The 23,492-nt window shown below is 37.5% G+C and overlaps 1 protein-coding gene across 32 annotated transcripts in view; it reads left to right on the top strand.

Moving 5' to 3' along the window:
* Window positions 1–23,492, top strand: part of LOC143681453 (uncharacterized) — a 241,337-nt gene that overhangs the window by 141,992 nt on the left and 75,853 nt on the right. For 5 of the 32 annotated variants that reach the window (XR_013174639.1, XR_013174640.1, XR_013174638.1 and 2 more), the window contains one exon: window positions 14,229–14,275. The exons of 26 other annotated variants lie outside the window; for them this stretch is intronic. Coding sequence is in view for 3 of the 6 variants with exons in the window: in XM_077158511.1 (XP_077014626.1) it covers window positions 14,229–14,275 (47 nt within the window). In the remaining 3 variants the exon portion in view is untranslated. Of the gene's footprint in view, window positions 1–14,228; window positions 14,276–16,640; window positions 21,227–23,492 lie in introns of those variants that run through there. One more of the 32 variants, XM_077158509.1, reaches the window with a different exon arrangement.

The raw sequence follows: 23,492 nt of genomic DNA on the forward strand, positions 1-23,492 counted from the left end.
CAGTTAGCCCATTTATCTGTATCCTTAGTACTTGCATCAGTCCTTCTATTAGCATTTCAATGGGAGCTGGGGCTGCAGCCCATGGTGTAGAGTTTAGGTTGGTTATGGCCTGATTAGGCTTTTAGTTCATTCTTGTAAGGATTTCTTTTCATCTTTCAGCTGTTTCTTTAAGAGGCCATTACTTCTTTCTGTAAGGCCTGGGCCTATGGGGCTATAGGCTATTTGAAAAGTTCTGATTACCTCATAGTTTATAGCCCATGCTTGGGTCATTTGTCTGGTGAAAGGGTTTCCCTGATCACTGTCTATTTGCATAGGTAGCCCATAGGGGGCACTTACCTTTTCTAGGGAGCATGTCATTGCTTGCTGAATAGCTTTCTCTGCCAGAAAAACTAACAGAAGTCCCATGGCAGTATCTATCTGGGTGAATGCATACCTTGCCCCTTCCAAGAGCAGAAGAGGGCCAATGTGGTCCACTTGCCACTGGGTCATTGGAGCCTGTGATTGGCTGATATGTCCTGTCCTATCTGGAGGAGGAATTCAGTGAGGTCATTGCAGGGAGCTCAATGTGTACTCCCATCAGATATCTATAAGTTGTTGTGTGTGATGAGTATCTGGAACTGCTGGCCTAAATGTCATATTTTAAACCCTTGGTATCCACTCTTTCAATGAAACCACTAGGCTGCTTCTTAGGTTACAGTAGTCTGGCTCTGGATTCAGGTGAGGGTGTCTGCCTCTGTGTTCCTGGGTAGTGCATTAGGAGTGTGGGCAGGGACATGATAGACAGTTACTTTTCATTGCTGGCAGGTGTCCCAGATGTCTTGCCACAATTCTTATCCCCATAGGGGGCAACCTATGACTGCCCACTTTTCTATTTTCCAGGTGGCCATCCAGGTTGTGAGGCCTTTATAAACAGCCCAGCTATTGATATGGATGGCATTCTAGTTTGCAAGCTGCTGGAATGCAATATACCAGAAACAGAATGGCTTTTAAAAAAGGGAATTTAATAAGTTTCTAGTTTACAGTTCTAAGGCTGAGAAAATGCCCCAGTTAAAGCATGTCTATAGAAGTGTCCAATCAAAGGCATCCAGGGAAAGATACCTTGATTCAAGAAGGCTGATGTAGTTCAGGGTCTCTCTCTCAAGTGAGAAGGCACATGGTGAACACAGTCAGGCCTTCTCTCTCAGCTGGTAGGGTACATGGCAAACATGGCATCATCTGCTAGTTTTCTCTCCTGGCTTCCGATTTCATGAAGCACCCCGGGAGGTGTTTTCCTTCTTCATCTCCAAAGGTCACTGGCTCATGGTCTCTCTGCTTCGTGGTGCTGCAGCGTTCTCTGCTCTCTCCAAATCTCCTTTCTCCCAAATGTTTCCTCTTTTATAGGACTCCAGAAACTTATCAAGGCCCACCCAAATGAGTAGAGACATGTCATCATCTAATCCAGTTTAACAACCACTCTTGATTTAATCTCCAGGGAGATGATCTGATTACAGTTTCAAACATACAGTACTGAATAGGGATTATTCTGCCTTTATGAAATGGAATTTAGATTAAAACATGGCTTTTCTAGGGGACATACATCCTTTCAAACCAGCACAGATGATTAGCTAGCTGATGGTACTATTGGTAATAGAACTAACCAGTAGCTGGTACTATTACCATCTATACTTCTCTTAATTTAGCCCACTGAGTGCTTTGCATAGCATGTCTTCTGCCATATGGTTGTCAGTACTGTACTGCCATTGCTGAACATCTGGAAGTCTGCCCACTAGCAGATCTATCAGTATACCAACTGGACATGGGAATTGTTCCTTTGCCCTCTATAGTAGGTAATTCAACAGCTATTTCAGGTGTGACAACTTTATCTGTTGAATCTTCTACATAAGACACTGGTCCTAAAATCTCTTGCATCTCAGCACTAAGAGGGCTGATACTGAAAATGCTGCACTGCAACAAGTAATCTTTCTACTTCGTTAAGGTACTTTATAGCTCACTGCCAGAGTGTGGCTTATGGGCCATTTCCATAATCTACCCCTGTATAGGGAGGGCAGTTCTCAGGTGATGAGACATTTCTGCATCAGACCTTCCACTTGTAGTATCCACTTTCTAAGGGGTTGTATCTTAATTCTGCCCCCTCCCTTAATTTTGACCAGAACCATAGGGTCACTTATTTAGAATGTTGCCTTTGCCACAACCCCCACCTAAAGCCAATACTAGTGCTAGCCACATCCAAACCTATTGTCCATTTTGCTCTTTCAAAAGCAGCCTTCTGGGGGTCATCCCATTCCCAAGTAAGACCTTTTCTAAGTAGCATATTACAATGGTTTTAATATTTGAGCCAAAAGAGAATGACAGGTCTCCAATATCCTAGTGTTCCTAGAAAGTCCATTAATTGCTTTGGTATATGTGGTATAAGAAAGCATGGTACCTTATAAATCACTGAAGTAGGAATTGTTTTTGTCTTACCTGACCATACAACACCCAAGAATTTGATAGAGCAGCCAGGGCCTTGTGGTTTGTCATGGTTGTTATCCACCCCTAGCTCTTGAGGTGGGATATTAAGGTTTCTAGCACCTCTTTTAGTTCAGAAAGAGAATTGCCAGTTAATATGATATCATCAATATGATGAAATAAAGTTGCAAATTTAAGTTTTTCTCAGTTGGCCAAGTCTTTTGCCACTGAGCTGTGACAAATGCACAAGATATATAGATAGCCTTGTGGGATCATGGTGAAAGTCCCCTGTTGTCCTTCTCAGGTGAAGCCAAAAGCAGATTGACTTGCTTTATCTAAGGCAATACCAAAAAAGCATTAGCTAAATCTGAAACAAAATGATAATGGCATATATTAATACCAATTTCTTGTAGTAAAGAGGCAGTGTCCAGAACTGCTCATACAGAAGTGGCATTGCTTCATTTAATTCATAGTAATTCACTGTCAAGCACCAGGTTCCATCAAGTTTCTGTGCTGGCCACACAGGGCTATTATAAGAGCTATGGGTTGGTACTAATACACCCACTCTTTCTAGTTTGTTAATGGTTAAAGAAATCTCTTGATGCCCCCCCCCCCAGGAGTTTATATTGTTTAATGGCTATAATTCTTCAAAGTTGTGGTACTTTTACAGTGGACCATTTTGCCTGCCACTTTAAAGCTTCTTTTACTACTGTACACCAGCAGTGTAATTCTCCTATGGTAGTTTGTAACATGGAGTCTAAGAGATGATCAATTCTTAATATAATTTTGGATATAGGAGAAATATGTTCAGTATATTTCCAGAGGGGACAGTCTTCCAATTTGTAAGATCAAATTATGTTATTTGGCTCTGATTGTCTTTCGCCCATACTTGTCTATGGCCAGCATGGGTCTGTTAAATCAGGCTCCATTTCCATAAATTGAAGTACATTCAGCTTCAGTGTCTACTAGAGCTAACACTCTCTGTTTGTTAGTAAGAGACCAATAAATAGGTAATTTTATGTGTGGCCTCTGATCTCAGGGGTCCCCAGCTCAAACCCAGAGGTCTTGATCCCTCTCCTATAGGATGGTAAAGGGAGCTTGCCAAGTCACCTCCAGGGACATGGAGGGCTCTTGTGCTTTGAAAGGGGATTTCTTTTCAACTTTTGGGGATTCATTTTAGTAAATCTGTTTTGAGTAATTTGTTCCATAATTTAACTAAAACAGTACTTGATTGTTTATCTGTGGTTTCTAGTTCTGCCCTTGTGGCAATTAGATTAACCCGCATTTACTTACATGAGACCAGAATATGGCTGTCATGTCTTCAGAAAGTCTTTTCCACTGTCCTCACTCCTTTTTTGGGAACTGCTCTGATTCCCCAAGATCTTTTATGGCTTGAGCAGCTCTTGAAATGGCTTGTCCCTCTAGAGGACTCAAGATATACATAAGGGAGACCTAAAAATGATTAAGAGAAGTGCAGGATGGTGTCTTTCATTCTTGCTGTAAAAGTTTCATTGTTGGTGCCCGCAAAATTCTCAGTATATATCGCATGCTTCATCCCAAGACCCCACAAAACATTTTGCAGTTCTCCATTGATTTCCAGTGGGGAGTAATGTGTGGCATATCCCTCATTGGGCCAGGCAATAGCCAGGCTAACAAAGATACTGTTTCTTCACAATATAGGGTGGCATAAGGGGGCTGGCATAGGGATGGGTGCATTGTAATGGACACAATCTTACTAATTTCTATCCCAGTTAATATTACACCCTTGGCTCCTGTATAACATAATCATGCAAGCCAATCAGGTAATGAATCCCTTGCTTTCTGCTTATAATCTTGCTTCCTGAGATCACCTAATTCAGCAGCAGCATAATCTCTCATGGTAATGTGTGAAATTTCCACTCAGGAATTGTAAACTCTGATGGTCTACCCTGTTAGGTCACTTCTATGCTATTTCTAATTTTGCTGTGGCATGGTATACCTGCAGGGGTGGCTCCTCTTCCTCACTTCTCAAACTTCTTTTTCCTCCTCCTCCTCCTCAAATGAAGAATCTATGGGGTTCCAATCTTTTGGGCCCCATCCCAGATTAGTTGGTATTATTCTTTGGACTCTAACTCAGGATAATTTTCAACCATAAGTTTCAGCATATCTACAAGCTGAAGTTTCTAATTGATCACCCACATGATTCAAGTTCTTGATTAAGGCATCTTTCATGTCTTCTTGAGTTATCTGTGAATCCCTTTTTAATTTTAACTCCTCCTCTAGATGGTGGGCTGTTGCTTTTGCCACCTGTTATGCCTCTGTGGTTATACATAAAACTTCTAAAAGGGACCAGGCTATGACCACCACTACTTGGCATTCTGTTTTCCTTTTGCTAAGATTTAGTTGTTATATCTTTTGAAAAGTAGTTAGCAACTGCAAATGGGGAGTTTTTAGGTATCCCCATCTTCTTGTGGTGGTCCCCATTCATCCAGGAAGGCAGTAACCCCTCCAAACATGGGCATTGCAGGCCAACCTGGGATTTCCTTGCTGAGTCTTCCTTCATCAGACTCAGGCCAACTGCTGCAGTGATGTCTTGTTCTCCTTGCTGGCTCACCAATTTTTCAGGCCCAGACCAAATTCATGCAAAGCATGAGCTGGTGCTGCCATGAGACCAAAAATCATGCCAAGCACAGAAGTAGGTATAAATTTATTGAGACTTATAAACAGGAAAGAGTCTCTAGAGGTGGCCAGTCCAAGGGTTAGCACCCCACAAAGTGACAGGAGTACAAGGGGTAATATTGATATGCTTTTAGAACAAAGGCATTTCAAAAAGCATGAGGACATCAGGCCTTTAGTATAATCATTAAAGGGGCTAAAACCTGGTGTTTTACCAAGATTAATGATTAAGACTAAAATGCAATCAGTCTTTTACATCTGTGTTTATATTCTTCTCCTTCTGGTGAGATTGTTCTCAACCTTTGTCCTGGTTAAAACAGTCTTGTTTTGTGCTTGGGGTTTCATTCCCATTTAGGAGGTACCCAGGGCCTGGGCTGACACTGATGCTTTGTACCTGTATTTCTTACCCTGTTCACTGGCTGAATTTTATAGGGTTTAATTGAGGGGTGGAAGGAGAGGTAGAAGGACTAGAAGGAATTTTGACAAAAGGAAGGTTTACTTTGATCATGGGTGCTTGGGTTCTTTGATGACACCCCGTATATTCTCTACCATCATGTTGGATCTTAAAGGTAGTTTCACCTTCACCTGATGCAGGTGAAGGCAAATTTTGTGGTTGACCACTTCGGATTCAGTCTTCATTTCCTGAGTTTTTGAATTGTTCTTCCAGCATCTTTCTGTTGATGTTTCTTTGCTTCTCTTGAAGGCTCTCTTGCATAGACAAGATGACTCATCTTCCATCTGTTTACTCATGACCCACATTTAGTGTATGAGAAATGTACATTTGAGATTCTGTACACAGGAATGATATTATCTTCTCAGCTACAATTCATACTCTGTTGCTTCAATCACCCTTTTGTCCTTCAGATAACTCAGGTATGAATCAGACCATGCTAGATCACTCTGTCCCTCACACTTCGAGGGACACATTTCATGTTCTTTGAATGGACTTCTCAAAATCCTTATACTAGGCTTGAGTTAGGAGAAAACACCACACTCCCACTCTACTCTTATAATGGGTATAGATGTGAACTCAGCACAGCTACAATAGACTCTAAAGATATCCTCTCTCTAATGTAAAACTCTGTTCAGCTCTCCAACTTTAACCTTTTTATGGCTTATAAAAAGACTTGAGGGTTCACTGTTGCAAGCATTTAAAAACTATTTCCTTTGCTAATTCTGCATAAGTAATATGGTGCTATGTATTTTTAATGTTGGAGTAGCTGGTAATTACATTATTAAAACTGCTGTTGAAAATGAGAAATTGTTCCATGAAATAGTTCTGTGTGAAAACCCTTTTACATTTACATTTTAGATACTTTAGCTTGCCCAGATCATAAAAAGGAAAAATATCATGCAAAGGAACATTTAAGGAATGACATTAAATATTTGGTTTTACATTTTTAATGTTTCCAAAAGCAAATTTTATGTGATTTTTGAAGTCTGTTTTCTTACTAATTTTTATATTTTATGCTTTATTTCAAGAATGAAATCTTAATTTACAACATTGTGACTTTAGGAAATAAGGTCTGGGTAGCAACTACATTGTAAATCAGGGAATGCTTATTCATCCTTTGTAGGGAAAATTCCATTGATGGTGTGCTAGTCAAGGTGGAAACAAGGAGAAGTAGCACTAACTGACACTAAAAGTTACCTCCTGGAAGACTAGTGTCTTCATGGAATACAAAGTTATTCTTCTTTGATACTCTTTTCCATAGCTGTGAAAATATTGGCTTCCACCTTATTAATTTAACCACCTTCTGCTCTCTTAAGAACATAAAATAGTGTTCTATCCTGAATGAAAAAATTGTTATTCTCAGCAACCAGTCATGTCTGGACTCTAGCATAATGAGTCAGTAGGTGGCCACCAGGGGTCAGCTCTGTAAAACTTTTGGTCTTAATTCTGTAGGCAATGGGGAATTATGGAGAGTTTTGGGGGCATGGGGGTTGACCCAGTGAAAGTCTTGTTTTAGAAAGATTACTTTGGCAACCAGAGTACGGGGAAAGAATTGTAAGGGGAAGGTCCAGAACTGGGACTGTTGCTATTATTCGAGAGTAAAGAGGGGAACAGTAGCGTCAGGTTAGAGGCTTATAAATGGAAAAGGAATTCCAGAGATATTGTTAAAAAAAAAAAAAACATTAAAACAGGACTGCATGATGGGAGGATATGGAGGAAGGAAAAAAACGAAGAACAAGTTTTCTGCTTGGAGAATGTTAATTCTGAAGATGGAAATAAAGCCACTTTGCCATTTCTCCCCTCCTCTTTATGAATAGTCCTTTACATTTAAGTGAAATTTATCAGCATTTTAAGGATATTCTTGAAAATGTCATCCGTCAAAAAAGACTTTTTGGGGACATTTAAAATTCCAGTTTCTTACAGTTTCTGGAGATTTAGGAGAAGTGTGCCAGTTGGCTCTTTTCCTTGGGTAAGAAAAAAGGAATCAGAGAAAGTTAAACATGGTTTCTACCCTTCTTTGCCAGCTTCTCATTTTTTCCTCTCCTTTATTAAACAGTAAATGTTTGCAGATATGAGGTCTTGACTTTATCTTTGTGGTTGGATGAAGGGCAAGCCAGTGGAAAATTGTGTCATAGTGCCTCAGAGATTTTTGTGTTAATGTACATGACCACATTAATTCATGCAGCTTACAATCTTACCTTAAGACAGGTATTAGTGAAAAAAGATTTTCCCCAAAATAAATACTTGCCAAATATAACTAAGGGAAGTTCCCAGTGTATTTATAACCTTAAGTTATATGATACTGCTGAATCACTTAAAACTTAAAGAAAAAAACAAATAAGCAAATAAAGGATGGAAGCCAAATGGACAAAGAACACTCTTAATGAGATTGATGTGCATTCTTTTTTCAATTGTGTTTTAAAATAATATTTTTACTACAGAAATTGTAGGTTAACAGAAAAATTATGCACAAAATAAAGTTCCCATGCAACCACTCACCCCCCATTAGCACTTTGCATGAGTGTGGTACCTTTGTTACAATTTATGAAAGAATATTATAATTGTACTATTAGCTATAGTCCACAGTTTACATTAGGTTACAGTGTTAGAGCTCAGTTTGTTGTACAGTCCTATGTTTTATCTATCAATTTTTATTCTAGTAACATATATATGACCTGAAATTTCTCCCTTCATATTTATATATATAATGCAGTGCTTTTAATTACTTTCACAATATTGTATTGCCATTACCACCATCCATTACCAAAATCTTACAATCAATCCAAACAGAAATTTTGTACATTTTAAGATTAACTCCGTATTCAAAAGCCCCAACTCAGCCCCTGGTAACCTATACTCTAGATTCTGACTCTTTGAGTTTGCTAATTCTAATTATTTTAAATCAGTGAGATCATACAATATTTGTTATTTTGTATCTGGGTTAATCTCACATAACATGATGTCTTCAAGTTCATCTGTATTGTTGCATGTATCAGAACTTCTCTCCTTTATACTGTTGAATAATATTCTATTGTATGTATATATAACATTTTATTTATTCATTCATCAGTTGATGGACACATGGGTTGCTTCCATCTTTTGGCAAGTGTGAATAATGCCATTATGGCATCGATGTACAAACATCTGAATTTCTGCTTTCAATTATTTTGGGTATACTGCTGGATTATATGGTAATTCTATACTTAGTTTCTGAGATACTGCCAAGCTGTCTTCCATATTAGCTGCACCATTTTACATTCATCAGCAATGTTCCTATTCTCAACATCCTCTCCAAAACTAGTCATTTTCTGTTTTTTTAAAATAGTAGCCATACTAGTGGGTGTGAAGTTTGTATCTCATTGTGGTTTTGATTTACATTTCTCTAATAGCTAGTGATGTTGAGTATCTTTTCATGTGCTTTTAAGCCATTTGTGTATCTTCCTTGGAGACATATCTATTCATGCTCTTTTTTTTTTGTCATTTTATTGTTGAAAACAGGATTTCTTTATTTATTCTGGAAATTAAACTCTCACCCCTTTGAAGGGGTTATCTTTCCACTTTCATGATAAAGTGTTTTGAAGCACAAAAGTTTTTAATTTTGATGAGGTCCCATTTATCTATTATTTCTTTAGTTTCTTATGTTTTTGGTTCAAAGTCAGGAAACAATTGCCTAACAGAAGATGCTGAAGATACCTTGTAACAGTTTCTTCTAGAAGTTTTATACTCCTCATTCTTTTATTTAGTCTTTGATTCATTTTTATTCAATTTTTGTATATAGTGTGAGATAGGGATCCTCCTTTGTTCTTCTGCATAGAGATATCTAGTCTGCCCCATATCATTTCTTGAGGAAACTTTTGTTTCCTAATTGAATGGACCTGGCAGCCTTGTCAAAAATCAATTGGCCTTAAGAAATGAGGGTCTATTTCTGAACTCTGAATTTGATCCCATTTGTCTACATATCTGCTCTTGTACTGGTGACATGCTGTTTTGACCACTGTAGCTTTGTAATAAGTTTTAAATTCAGGAAGTGCAAGTCCTCCAACATCAGTCTTTTGCAAGATGGTTTTGGCTATTTGGGGTCCCTTACACTTCCAAATAAAATTGATGATCGACTTTTCCATTTCTTCAAAAATGGCTGTTGGAGTTTGGATTTGTATTGTGTTGAATCTGTAAATCATTTTTGGAAGAATTGACATCTCAACAATATTTAGTCTTTCATTCCATGAGCACAGAATGTCCTTCCATTTATTTAGATCTTCTTTGATATCTTTTAACAGAGTTTTATAGTTTTCTGTATATAAGCCCTTTATATCCTTGGTTAAACTTATTACTGGATATATGATACTTTTGGTTGCTATTGTAAAGGAAATTTTTTTATTTCCTCTTCTGATTGCTTGTTGCTAGGATAAAGAAACACTGTTGATTTTTACATGTTGACCTTATTCTTCACTACTTTGCTGAATATACTTCTTAGCTCTAGCAGCTTTGTTGTAGATTTTTCAGGATTTTCTCTCTATATAGGATCATGTTATCTCAAAATAAGGAAAGTTTTACTTCTTCCTTCCAATTTAGATGAATTTTATTTTTTTTCATGCTCAATTGCTCTGGCTAGAAGTTTCAGTACAATGTTGAATAACAGTCATGATAGTGGGCATTCTTGTTTTATTCCTGATCTCAGAGGGAAAGTTCTCAATCTTTCACCATTGAGTGTCACATGATGTCTGGGTTTTTTGTATATGCCTTTTATCATGTTCAGGAAGTTTCTTTCTATTCCTATTTTTCTAAGTGTTTTTATCAAGAAAGGTTCTGGATATTGTTAGATACCTTTTATACATCACTGGAGATGATCATGTGTTCTTTCCCCTTCATTCTGTTAATGTGGTTTGTGTTACATTAATTGATTTTGTTATGTTGAGCTCTCTTGCATATCTGGGACAAAGCCCACTTGTTCATAGTGTATAATTATTTTAATGTGTTGTTGGTTTCAATTTGCTAATATTTTGTTGAGGATTTTCGTATCTATATTCATAAAAGGAATAGGTCTTAATTTTCTTTTTTTTAGTGGCTTTATCTGATTATGGTGATATTGGCCTCATCTGATGACTTAGGTAGTATTCTTTCCTCTTCAATTTTTTTGAAGAGTATGAGCATAATTGGTATTAATTCTTCTGGAATGTTTGGTAGAATTCACCTGTGAAGCCATCTGGTCCTGGGTGCATCTTTGCTTGGAGGTTTTGATGACTGATTTAATTTCTTTACTTGTAATTGCTCTGTTGAGATCTTATATTTATTCTAGAAGAACAACCCTGTATTAGGTTGTTCATGGGTTTCTACAAATTTGTCCATTTCATCTGGATTGTTTAATTTTTTGGCATACAGTTGTTCAAAGTATCTTCTCATGACCTATTTCATTTCTGAGGGGTCAGTAATACTGCACTCCCATCATTTCTGATTTTATTTATTTATATCTTCTCTCTTGTTTCCTTTGTCAATATAGCTAAAGGTTTATCAATTCGATCTTTTCAAAGAACCAACTTCTGGTTTTGTTAACACCTTCTATTGTTTTAAATTTTATTCTTAATTTAATTCATTTTTTCTCTAATCTTTATTTCTTTCCTTCTGCTTGTTTTGGGCTTAGTTTGCTCTTTTTCTAGTTCCTCCTGGATGTAGTTAGGTCTTTGATTTTCATTCTTTCTTCTTTTTTAATGTAAACATTTAGGACTGTAAATTTCCTTCTCAGCATTGCTTTTGCTGCATCCCATAAATTTAGATATGTTGTGTTCTCATTTTCATTCATCTCAAGATATTTTCTGATTTCCCTTGTGATTTCTTCTTTGACCTACTATTTGTTTAAGAGTGTGTTATTTAACTTCTGTACATTTGATTTTCCAGTTCTCTGCCTGTTACTATTTTCCATCTTCATTCCATCGTGGTTACAGAAAATGCTTTGCTTAATTTCTATCTTTTTAAATTAATTGAGACTTGTTTTGTGACCCAACATGTGGTTTATCCAGGGAATAATTCATGTGCACTTGAAAAGAATGTATATCCTGCTATTTGGGAGTGCAATGTTCTGTGTATGTCTTTTGGGTCTAGTTCATTTAAGTTCTGTTTCCTTATTGTTCCTCTGTCTAGATGTTCTATCTATTGATGAGACTGGTGTACTGAAGTTTTCATCTATTATTGTATAGGAGTCCTTCTCCTTTCAGTTTACCTCATTTTGGGGCATTGTGGTTAGCTGCATAAATATTTATGATTGTTATTTCTTCTTGGTTGTTTGACTCATTTTGTTAATGCATAGTTTCTTTCTTTGTTTCTTATAACAGGTTTTGACTTAAAGTCCATTTTGTCTGTTATCAGTATAGACATTCCAGCTCTTTTTGGGTTACTAATTCATGACTTATCTTTTTTCCACTTTTTCCACTTTCAACTTATTTATGTCTTTGTGTCTAAGGTGAGTCTCTTGTAAACAACATATAATTGCATCATGCTTTTTTATTCATTCTACCAAACTGTGTCTTTTGATGGAGGAATTTAATCCATTGACATTCAGTTTTATTACTGTACAGGCAATACTTACTTCAGCCATTTTATCTTAGGTTTTTATATGTCATCTCTCTGTCTTTGCTCTCTTTTCCTTGACTGCAGCCTCCTTATCTGTATTGTTGATCATTTGTGATGTATCTGACTGATCCCTTTCTCATTTCTGTTTCTGTATATTTAAAAAATTCTCTCTTTATCTCTGGTTACCCTGGGATTTGAATTTACACAATCCATGTCTATACCCTACTAATTTCAAAAGATATCAACTTAATTTCAATAGCATGCATGCTCTCTGCTCCCATATCCCTCCATTTCCCTTCTTTGTATTGTTTTCTTTTCCACATTATCTCTTTATTTTGCATGTCCATTATCAAGAAATGTGACCTTTTCTTATTCAATCTGACTTTTATAGGAATTGAAGTGTAAAGTTCCATATTGAGGATTCAGTAGTATTGAGTTTTTGCATTTACAATTTTGGTAACCTTTACTGAAGATGTTCACTTCTTCAAATTATTCCAAGTCATTCACTCCTCTTTCCCTTTCAATCCAAAGAAACTCCTTTAGTAAGTCTTGTACAGCATGTCTTTTGTTGATAGACTCTCTCAGGTTTTGTTTATCAGTTAATATTTTAAATTCTCCCTCATTTCTGAAGGACAGTTCTGCCAGATAAAGAATTTTGGGCTGTTGGGTTTTCTGTTTTAGTACCTTAAATGTATCGTGTTATCACTTTCTTTCCCTCATGGTTTGTAATGAGAAGTAAGCAGTGATTGTTATTGAGGGTTCCTTATATGTAATGAATCACATTTCTTTCGCTGCTTTAAGAATTCTCTCTTTATCTTTGGCATTTGACATTCTGATTAGTGTATAGTAGAAATATTAGGGGTTATCTGTTTGTTGTATGTTGGGCTTCTTGGACATTATATTTCTGTCTTTCATAAGAGTTTGGATATGTATGTTACATATCACCCATGATATGTATGTTTGCATACTTCATGCTACCACTCAAATCCCTGATACATTTCTCAATTTTTTCTATTGTTTTCTCTCTCTGTTCTTCTTACTGTTTGGTTTTGATTGTCTGTTCTTCTAGTTCACTGATTATTTCTTCTGCCTGTTCACATCTGCTGTTGTATGTCTATAGTGCATTTTTAATCTCCATTATTGTCCCTTTCATCCCTATAATTTCTATTATGTCTTCTTTTAAACTTTTACATTCTTTTTTATGGTCACACATTGACTTCTTAATAGCCATTAACTTTATATCTATATTTTCTTTCATCTCCTTAAATTGACTTTGGAGATGTTTTTGAGCTTTTTTTGATTAATTATTCTAAATTTTGTGTCTCCTGTGAAGTTTCAGTTTGTTCCCCTGACTAAGTCATATTTCCCATTCCTCAGTATGGCTTGAAATTTTTGCTGATGTCTGACATCTGGTTATTTTGATTTGTTAACTCTGAAGGCCTGTTTCTTCCTCTTGCCTTGGGTTTTATTGTTGATTGGCTTTGTGTTAAGGCTCTTCTTTAATGCTTTGTTCATTAATGTAAAGTAGCCTACATTAATGGTTCAAAATTTCTCAGCTCTTCTGCATATGATTCTTGCCCTGTTTTTATTTTTTTCTCCCACATTTAGTTCCCCTTTTCATTATACTTTTCAGTTCTAGAATCTGTCCTGTTTTACAGCAGTTTAGTTTCTCCCTCTCTTTTTTTTCCCTTGAAGTTTTTCTTCCTCCAGGTTTTCCTCCTTAAGGTATGGCATCCCTCCCCAGGGAGCTAGATGGAGTCACTCCAGAAAGTTTCATTTTGTATTTAGATCTTCCAACAAACAAATTGTGGATTGAGTGTATGTACCTCTTGTAAAAGTTCTGCAATGGTCTCTTTTCCCCCTGGGGGCACTTTTGTGTGGCACTACTCAACTGTTTGCATCCCACCCTGGGTTTCTGCAGATTGTGGTCCCTGGGTCTGTATATGCATAGGGCTCTATGGTCTGCATCTGTGGAGGAGGGACCTGGGATGTGCTGTGTGACTCTTAAGCTCTGAGGGACTGAATGAGGGGGATGATCTGGAGTGGTGCATCCTAGGTGTAAATCTTTTAACTGATTTTCTTTTTTTTTTCTTTTTCTTTGACTCAGTGTTTGTGGAGTACTTTTCCAGGCTCCATCATACTCCACAGTTCCAAGTAAGTGGAATTTGTCCTTTTATTAGGTGATTCTGAGGGGACTTTTCCAGGGAATGTCTTACTTCACCATATTGATGATGTCACTCCCCCTGGTTTTCAATTTTTATTTCTCACTGTGTTTTGGCCTTTATTTTTCTTTTTCTCTATACTTCCATTGCCTTGGTTAAAGTAAAAATGGAAAAATTTAAAAACTAAAATAAATACAATAGGGTTTTGAGGTTTTGCCATTAGGAAACTGAATTGCTAGCTTTGATATAACAAAGCGCATCATATTTGATCTTCCAAATTATGTAATTAATTTCAGCAACAGGTTCTCAGAATAAAGAATCTTAAAAGCTAAATGAGTCTGGTGTTCTAGTTTTTTAGTTGCAAGAGTGCAATATACCAGAAACAGAATGGCTTTTAAAAAGAGGAACTTATTAAGTTGTAATTTTACAGTTCTAAGGCCATTAGAATGACCAAAGTAAAGCAAGTCTATAAAAATGCCCAATCTAAGGCATCCAGGGAAAGATACCTTGGTTCAAAAAGGCTGATGAAGTTCAAGATTTCTCTCTCAATTGGAATGGCACATGGAGAACATGGTGACACCTGCTGTCTTCCTCTCCAGGGTTCTTGTTTCATGAAGCTCCCCCAGGGGCATTCTCCTTCTTTATCTCCCAAGGTCACTGGCTGATGGACTCTGCCATGACTCCTTTGCTCTTTTGTCATCCTGAAGCTTTCTCCAAAATGCAACCTCGTTAAAGAATTCCAGCAAACTAATTAAGCCCACCTGGAATGGGTGGAATCACATCTCCCTCTAATCCAATGTTAATACCCATAATTGGGTGAGTCACATCTCCATGGAGGTAACCTAATCAAGTTTCCAAAATACAGTATTAAATAGGGTTTAAAAGAAACAGCTTCCTCCCTGAGATTGGATTAAGATTCAGGCATGGCTTTTCTAGGGTACATAAATTCTTTCAAACCAGCACAATCTGGTTTCTCCATTGCTGCTTCTTGTAGCAATGAAGACAACCACTGACCCACCTTGGGTTGTCTGCATTGCTCTTTGTTACTACTTAAAGTTCTTAAAAGGATCATTCTGTCCTTTTATCCCTTTCTTTGACCAATAGAGAAAGGCAATTTTTTCTTCTTATAGTCTCAAAATATATTCAGAATCTTATGACTTTTCACCATCCCACTGTTACTACCCTTGACCAGTCACCTGGATCTCTCACTTTGATTGCTGTACTTGCCTCTGATTGGTTCCCTGCATCTACCATTGTCCCTCCCACCTCCACCTAGAGTCTATTTCTCAGCATTAAAGTTAGTGATCCTGCCTGTCCATTCATGTCACTCCCTGGCTGAAAACTTTGCAATGGCTCCCAATTTCACTCTGAATACAAGCAAAGTTCTTATAAAGACCTAGAAAGTGTTTACTACTCTGACCTCATCTCATCTGGCTCACCCCTCATTCACTGCACTTTACTGCAGAACACTTGCCTGGAGCACTCCAGGCACAGTGAAATATCTCATTTCCTTTTAGTCTTGTTTTAATGCTTCCTTCTCACTGGGGATAACCTGGCTGTCCTTGTTTAAGATGCAAACTACTTCCCCACCATCCTTGATGTCCCTTATCCTATTCCAGTTTTCCCCATAGCGTTTATGTATACATTTCTAATGTACAGAAGCAATGTACTTATTTTGTTTGCTTTTTTTTTTTGTATGCTGTATGGCATAGTCACATTTCATTCTTTTTCCATGTGAATATCCCCTTATTGCAGCACCATTTGCTGAATTTTTGTTTATTGTTTTTTTGTTGGTTGTTTGTTTGGGAGGTGCATGGGCCAGGAATCGAATCCAGGTCTCCCACATGGCAGGCGAAAATTTTACTACTGAACTGCCATCACACTGCCTTGTTTGCTTTTAACGATCTGTTTCTCTCCCTCTGCTCCACTGGAATGCAAACTCCATGTGGCATTGGGTCTTCATCTATTTTATTAACAGATATATCATAAATGCACAGAATGGGGCCAAAAACAGTGCCTGGAAAGAATGGTAGGCACTCAATACTGAAAGAATGTATTTTTCCTTCAGAAATTATATTTTTTAACTGGTGAAACTGAGTAGGGTGTAAGAATTGGATGTTGATATGTACTAGTATTACTTTTAAGATTTTGAAGGTTATATTGAGGTTATGTAGGAGAATGTTCTTGTCTATTGGAAATAAACACTAATATATTTGGGGGTGATGGGGTATCAGTTAACAATGTACTCACAAATAGTTTAGAAAAAAAACACTTGCACTTTTCTTGCAATTTTCTCTGTGTTTGACATTATTTTATAATATCTATTTATTATGTTGCGGTGAGGTGGGGGTGGAAGAAATAGGTGGTAGGCAGAGAAGGAAAGAAGATGTCATACAGCAGAATTACTTGAAGTCCTAGCAATACAGTTATCTTTGTTTTATCGCTCAGTTTCTGGGTAGGGGAATTTTTCATAGAGCTGCTTAAACTGAAGTCTTTCAATTTTTCCACAGCATTGTCAGCTACCCAGAGAACCTAGAACTCCCAGGGCTGGGCCAATATAGGTTCACATGTAACCTCATCTGTGCTGGAACCAGCACTTTTGCCCTTCTCTCCATCACAGTGTTGTGTCTGAGCCACTAAGAGACCCTTTCTTATGATTATTTTAGGTTCTTCTCGGTTACCTTCTTTCTTACTCTAAGGCTCTCTGACTATCTCTCAGAAAACACCAGGAACACTTCTTCCTCCTGATCTTTGTCCTAGAATGATCTCCCCCTGATGTCAATATGACTAACTCCCTTACTTCGTTTAGGACTTAATTGACATGCTGTTTCTTATATTGATCATTAATGCTTCCCCCCATCTTCTTAGTTGCTTTATTTTCTTCACAGCATTATCACCTTTAACGTATTATATTATTTACGTGTTTATTTTGTTTCCCGTGGCTAGAATATAAGCTCTAAGAGGGCAGGGCATTTTTTTTTCTGGTTTATGACTCACTGTTTTTGTTTCCTAGCCTTTTCTAGAAAGTACCATGAAATGGGTTGGGCTCAAATAATGGGAATTTATTCACTTACAGTTAGAATCCAGGAAAATGTCCATATCGGGCATCATCAGGTGAGGTTTACTCTCTACGGTGATCCTTGGCTTTTTTGCCACATGCAGGGCACATGGCAGCATCTGCCTATCTCTCCCTTCTCTTCCAGGTTTTGTTTCTTTCAGTTTTGCTTCTGTGGCTTTCTTTCTCACTCTCTTTATTCATTCCATTTACAAAGGATGCCAGCAATAGGATTAAATCACATCCTGAATGGGGTAGGTCACTCTGTAACTGAAGTAATCTGATTCAAAGGTCCTACCTCCGATGGGCTCAAACTCACAGGAATGGATTAGATGTAAGAATTTTTCTGGGGTAAATATAGCTTCAAATCACACACATATATGCTCAGCAAGTAGATCAGTACTTAGCATACCCTAAGCGTGAAGTAAATATCTGTGAATGAATTGAATGATTAAATTTGTAATTGTGGATAGAATTTAAGGAATTGTAGTATGTGCATTGGGGAATGGGTGAGACTGACATCAAACTGTCACATTCTAGGCCTTAGCTGCAACCAGCCAGAAGCCCTGCATTTAATAATAAATAAAAAACATCTTGCATTCACCAAAATAGCAATATATTTTTTAGTCCTGACAAAGATTGGGAAATTGTCTGGGGTAGGTGATCCTCATTGTGGTGGTTTGAAAGGAAGTATGCCCCCTAGAAAAGCCATGTTTTAATCAAAATCCCATTTCATAAAGGTAGAATGATGCTTATTCAATACTGTATGTTTGAAACTGTAATCAGATCATCTCCCTGGATGATGTGATTTAGTCAAGAGTGGTTGTTAAACTGGATTAGGTGATGACATGTCTTCACCCATTTGGGTGGTTCTTTATTGGTTTACTGGAATCCTATAAAAGAGGAAACATTTGGGAGAATGGGAGATTTGGAGAGAGCGGAGAATGCTGCAGCACCACAAAGCAGAGAGTCCACCAGCCAGCAACCTTTGGAGATGAAGAAGGAAAACGCCTCCCGGGGAGCTTCATGAAACAGGAAGCTAAGAGAGAAAGCTAGCAGATGACACCGTGCTCGCCATGTGCCCTTCTAGGTGAGAGAGAAGCCCTGACTGTGTTCACCATGTACCTTCTCACTTGAGAGAGAAACCCTGAACTTCATCAGCCTTCTTGAACCAAGGTATCTTTCCCTGGATGGATGCCTTCGGTTGGACATTTCTATAGACTTGTTTTATTTGGGACATTTCCTCAGCCTTAGAATTGTAAACTAGCAAGTTATTAAATTCCCCTTTTTAAAAGCTATTCTGTTTCTGGTATATTGCATTCTGGCAGCTAGCAAACTAGAACACTCATGGAAAACTTTAGTCTTTCTTGATCCAAGTATGCAATAGTTTCTATATACATAGGTTGAAACAGAGATATTTGTGTTTCTGATATCGAAGGAAGAAAAACTGTTTTCTTGACAGACTCTAAAGACAGTTATTTCCCAAAATTTAATCATTGGAAATGACATTAATTTTGTTCATGAATCTGAAATTTGGGCAAAATATGATAGAGATAGTTTGTCTGTTTTTTATTTGGTGGCAGCTTGAAGTACGGGGCCTAGAATTATCTGCAGACTTGCTCCCTCATGTGTCTGATAGTTCATGATGGCTGTTCGCTGAGAATCTAACTGGACTTATTACTGAACATCTATACATGAGCCTCTCTATGTGGCCTGGGCTTCCTTACAGCATGGTTACTGGGTTCCAAGGATAAGCAGAGATAGAAAGATGGAAGCCACAATTCTTTTATGACAACCTCAGAAGTCACACAAGCTTCACTTCTGCCACATTCTGTCATTCAGGCAGTCACAAATCACAAAAGCCTCCCGAGTTTCAAGGGAAAAAGAAAGAGACGTCTTCCCCTCTTGATGGGAAAGTGGCAAGTTCTAGAAGAGCATGTGTGACCAAAAATCTTGCTATGGCCATTTTTAGGTTATATAATTTCTACAGTCAGTCCTCTGTAACAATTTAAATCCCTCAAACATGCAAAATACACCCAGTCTGCTTTCAGACTTCTAAAATCTCATCTATTTCAGCATCAGATTCAAGCTTGAGGTTTTGAATCTCATTATCCAAAATGGGTCCAGGAGTTGATGAGTCTCTGGGTGTAGATCATCAGGCACATCTCCTTGAGTCAATTTTCTTTTGGTCCGAAGATCTGTGAATCAAAAGAGAAATCATCTGCCCCTACGTAATTGACAAAGAATGGTAAACAAGCATAGGATGACTACTGTGCATATGTTCCCATTCATAAAAGGGAAATGGGAAGCATGCAGTAGTGATGGGTCCATAGAGATTTAGAAATCCAGCTGGATATATATATATATGTTGTTAATTCCTTGGTTAATTCTCGGTACTACTTCCTGGGAATGATTCACCATAATTCTTGGTTCTACCTTGAGACATTTAGTTCCATTAAATTATCCTTCCTTTTCTATAAAATGTCACCCATTTTAAAGATAAGTAATTATTTAATCTGCTTTCTGGCTAGAAATGTCCAAGGCTCTGTGGCCACTTTTCATTTTTCACTTTCTCTGTTCCTTTCTATTCAAAATGATATACTTCTTTAAAAATGTGTGGGTTTGTTATGAATCAATTTGTAATTCACTCTATTAGATGAGTGGTTCCCAATGGGAGGCAAATTTACCTCCAGGGGATAACTGTTAATGTCTAGAGACATTTTTGGTTGTCACAACTTCAGAGTTGTTACTAGACAGGGATATTGCTGAGCATCCAACAATTCAATGGATAATACTCCACAACAAAGAATTATCTGTCCCAAAATATTAATGATGTGAGGTTGAGAAACCCTGCATTAGACAAAATCCTTTCCCTGTAATCTCATTAAAATAATCCCTGTTTTTTTGCCTTGGGCTTTCAGTGAGGCAGTCCATCTTGAAATGTTCAATGCTAAATTTCAGTTGCAACAGTCAGAGGGAAGAGAAAAGTTGTAATTTTTATAGCCAAATGAAAAAATTGTCCTGACCAATGCAATTAAATAGCCTTCTGAAATTTTATCTGCTTTTATCAAAAAGAAAGGAACTAGGTGGCCTTTGCAGCTAATGGGTAACATGCAACATATGCTGTGGTTATAAACTAGAGCATTTTGTGGAATTACAAGTTCAGTTTTGGCAGCATGTTTTAAAAGAATAAAATAACTAGGAACACTCATGCTTGTGGTAAAGTGATCTATAAACAATTATATTATGTAAAAACAGAAACTATAAAATGAGTTCTACAATTAGGGTAGTTCTAGAAGCACATGTCTTTATATCATATGTGGCCAAAAACGCTTAAACTCATGGAGAAAAGTAAAAAGTAGAAAGATTTCAATTTGGGAGAGAATATGGTGAGAAAACAAGCAAGGAAAATGTTGTAGTTACTTATTGGTGTATAACTATCAAAATTTGATAGCTTAAAAATAGCTCTTTCTTCCTTTCTCTCTCTCTCCCTCTCCCCTTCTCTCCTTCCTTCCCTCCCTTCGTTCATTCCTTCTTCCTTTCTTCCTCTCAATAAAGTAGATCATAAATTTGGAAATGGTTCCCCATCATAATCCAGGGTGCTCAGATTGGAGCATCCACTTCCAACATGGGCCTTTTATTCACAGATTTGGTGTCTCTGTGCTCCTTGACCTTTCTTTTTCTCTTTCCACACATCGTCTCACTCTGCAGGGCCCCTACAGGGGACTTATGGCTCTCGCAGCAAGGTGATCTCGGGATCGTCAGATGTTTAATATGGTGGTTTAGGGCTCCCAGAGAATGTGTTTCAATAGACATGGGCAGAAGACATGATCCAGCCTCAGAAGTCCCAGTATGTCACTTATACCATAGATCAGGCAAATCACTAAGGTAAGTCAAGATTCAGTGGAAGAAGTAGCAAAGAATTTGTGGCCAGTAGTCTATCTTTTGACCACAAATTATTTACATTCCTCCCAAATGCATGATACCTTCACATATTCCATTGTCTCCTAATCTTATTTTTTATTGGCATTGGCTTGAAGCCTGTGATCTGATCATCTGAATTGGGTCTAGTTAGTGCATAAGCTCCTCAGGTAAAGTTCTATGAGTACAATTCCTTTCAATCTATAGACCTGCTGAATGAAAGAGACAAGTTATTTGCAACATGCTCCCCCCAATCCCTTCCTTGGTGACCCAACATAAATTGGTAAAACAAACACAGGATAACTTCAATAGTCACTCAGGTTCAAAAAGGGGAACATCAGAACCCACATAAGCAGTCATTGGTACTTAGCAATTTTAACATTGAACTGGGCACATGTTGTTGCCACTTCCTTGACTACGGCACAGTCCTGTTACCTGAAAATGGTTCTTTGTGGCTCTTTGCTCTGCCTTCTGGACTCATCCTCCCTTTCTCATAAGAAATGGTTCATGTTTGCAGCTGAGTATTTTCTCACCCTGTTTTCTTTTAAAGAGAAATTCAAAAGATCAAAGTCTTTTCATTTTGTAATTTCTCTGTCATTTTCTGTTCAAGCTAATATAATTCCTTTAAAAACTTTGTGAGTTCATGTGTATCAAATTATAAGCCACTCCATTAGTCCAAAACCACACACATTTCTTTCCAAGATATTTCCACCCCCCTTTTTTGAGTCCCTATTTTCAATTCTTTTTTGTATGTACATAGAAGTGAAATTACTAGGTCATACGGTAATTCTGTGTTTAGCTCGAGAAGCCACCAAACTGTTGACTGCAACATTTTACATTGCTACCAACAAAGCACAAGGGTTCCAATATCTCTGCATCCTTGCAAACACCTGTTGTTGTCTGTGTGTGTGTGTGTGTGTGTGTGTGTGTGTGTGTATGATAATAGCCATCCTAGTAGGTATGAAGTGGTATCTGATTGTGGGTATTTTTAAAATATATATTTTTATTGAAAAATTTTCACACACATATATTTCATACATGGTATGCAATCAGTGGTTCATAATATCATCACATAGCTGTGTATTCATCAAAAAATGTATGATCATTTTTTTAAACACTTACATCACTCCAGAAAAAGAAATAAAAAGAAAAAATTCATACATACCATTCTCTTTACCCCTCCCTCTCATTGATCACTAGTATTTTCTCTACCCAATTTATTTTATCTTTTGTCCCCATTTTTTGTTTTTTTAAACATTTTTATTAATTAAAAAAATTAACAAACAAAAACATTATCATTCCATTCTACATATACAATCAGTAATTCTTAATATCATCACATAGTTGCATATTCATCATTTCTTAGTACATTTGCATCGATTTAGAAAAAGAAATAAAAAGACAACAGAAAAAGAAATAAAATGATAATAGAGAAAAAAAGACTATACATACCATACCTCTTACCCCTCACTTTCATTTACCACTAGCATTTCAAACTGAATTTATTTTAACATTTGTTCCCCCTATTTATTTATTTTTATTCCATGTTCTACTCTGCTGTTGATATAGTAGCTAAAAGGAGCATCAGACATAAGGTTTTCACATTCACAGAGTCTCATTGTGAAAGCTATATCATTGTTCAATCGTCATCAAGAAACATGGCTACTGGAACACAGCACTACATTTTCAGGCAGTTCCCTCCAGCTTCTCCACTACATCATGAACAACAAGGTGATCTCTACTTAATGTGTGAGAATAACCTCCAGGATAACCTCTCGACTCTGTTTGGAATCTCTCAGCCATTGACACTTTGTCTCATTTTACTCTTCCCCCTTTTGGTTGAGAAGTTTCTCTCAATCCCTTGATGTTAATTCTCAGCTCATTCTAGGGTTTTTCTCGTCCTTTGATGCTGAGTCTCAGCTCATTCCAGGATCTTTGTCCCATGTTGCCAGGAAGGTCCACACCCCTGGGAGTCATGTCCCACACAGAGAGGGGGAGGGTGGTGAGACTGCTAATCATATTGGCTGGAAAGAGAGGCCACATCTGAGCAACAAAAGAGGGCTCTCTTGGGGGTGACTGTTAGGCCTAAATTTTAAGTAGATTTGACCTATCCTTTGTGGGGTTAAGTTTCATGTGAACAAACCCCAAGACTGGGGGCTCAGCCCATAGCTTTGGTTGTCCACACTGCTTGTGAGAATATCAAGAATTCAACTTGGGGAAGTTGAATTTCTCC

This window comes from Tamandua tetradactyla, chromosome 4 (genome assembly GCF_023851605.1).
Source record: "Tamandua tetradactyla isolate mTamTet1 chromosome 4, mTamTet1.pri, whole genome shotgun sequence".
Lineage (NCBI taxonomy): Eukaryota > Metazoa > Chordata > Mammalia > Pilosa > Myrmecophagidae > Tamandua > Tamandua tetradactyla.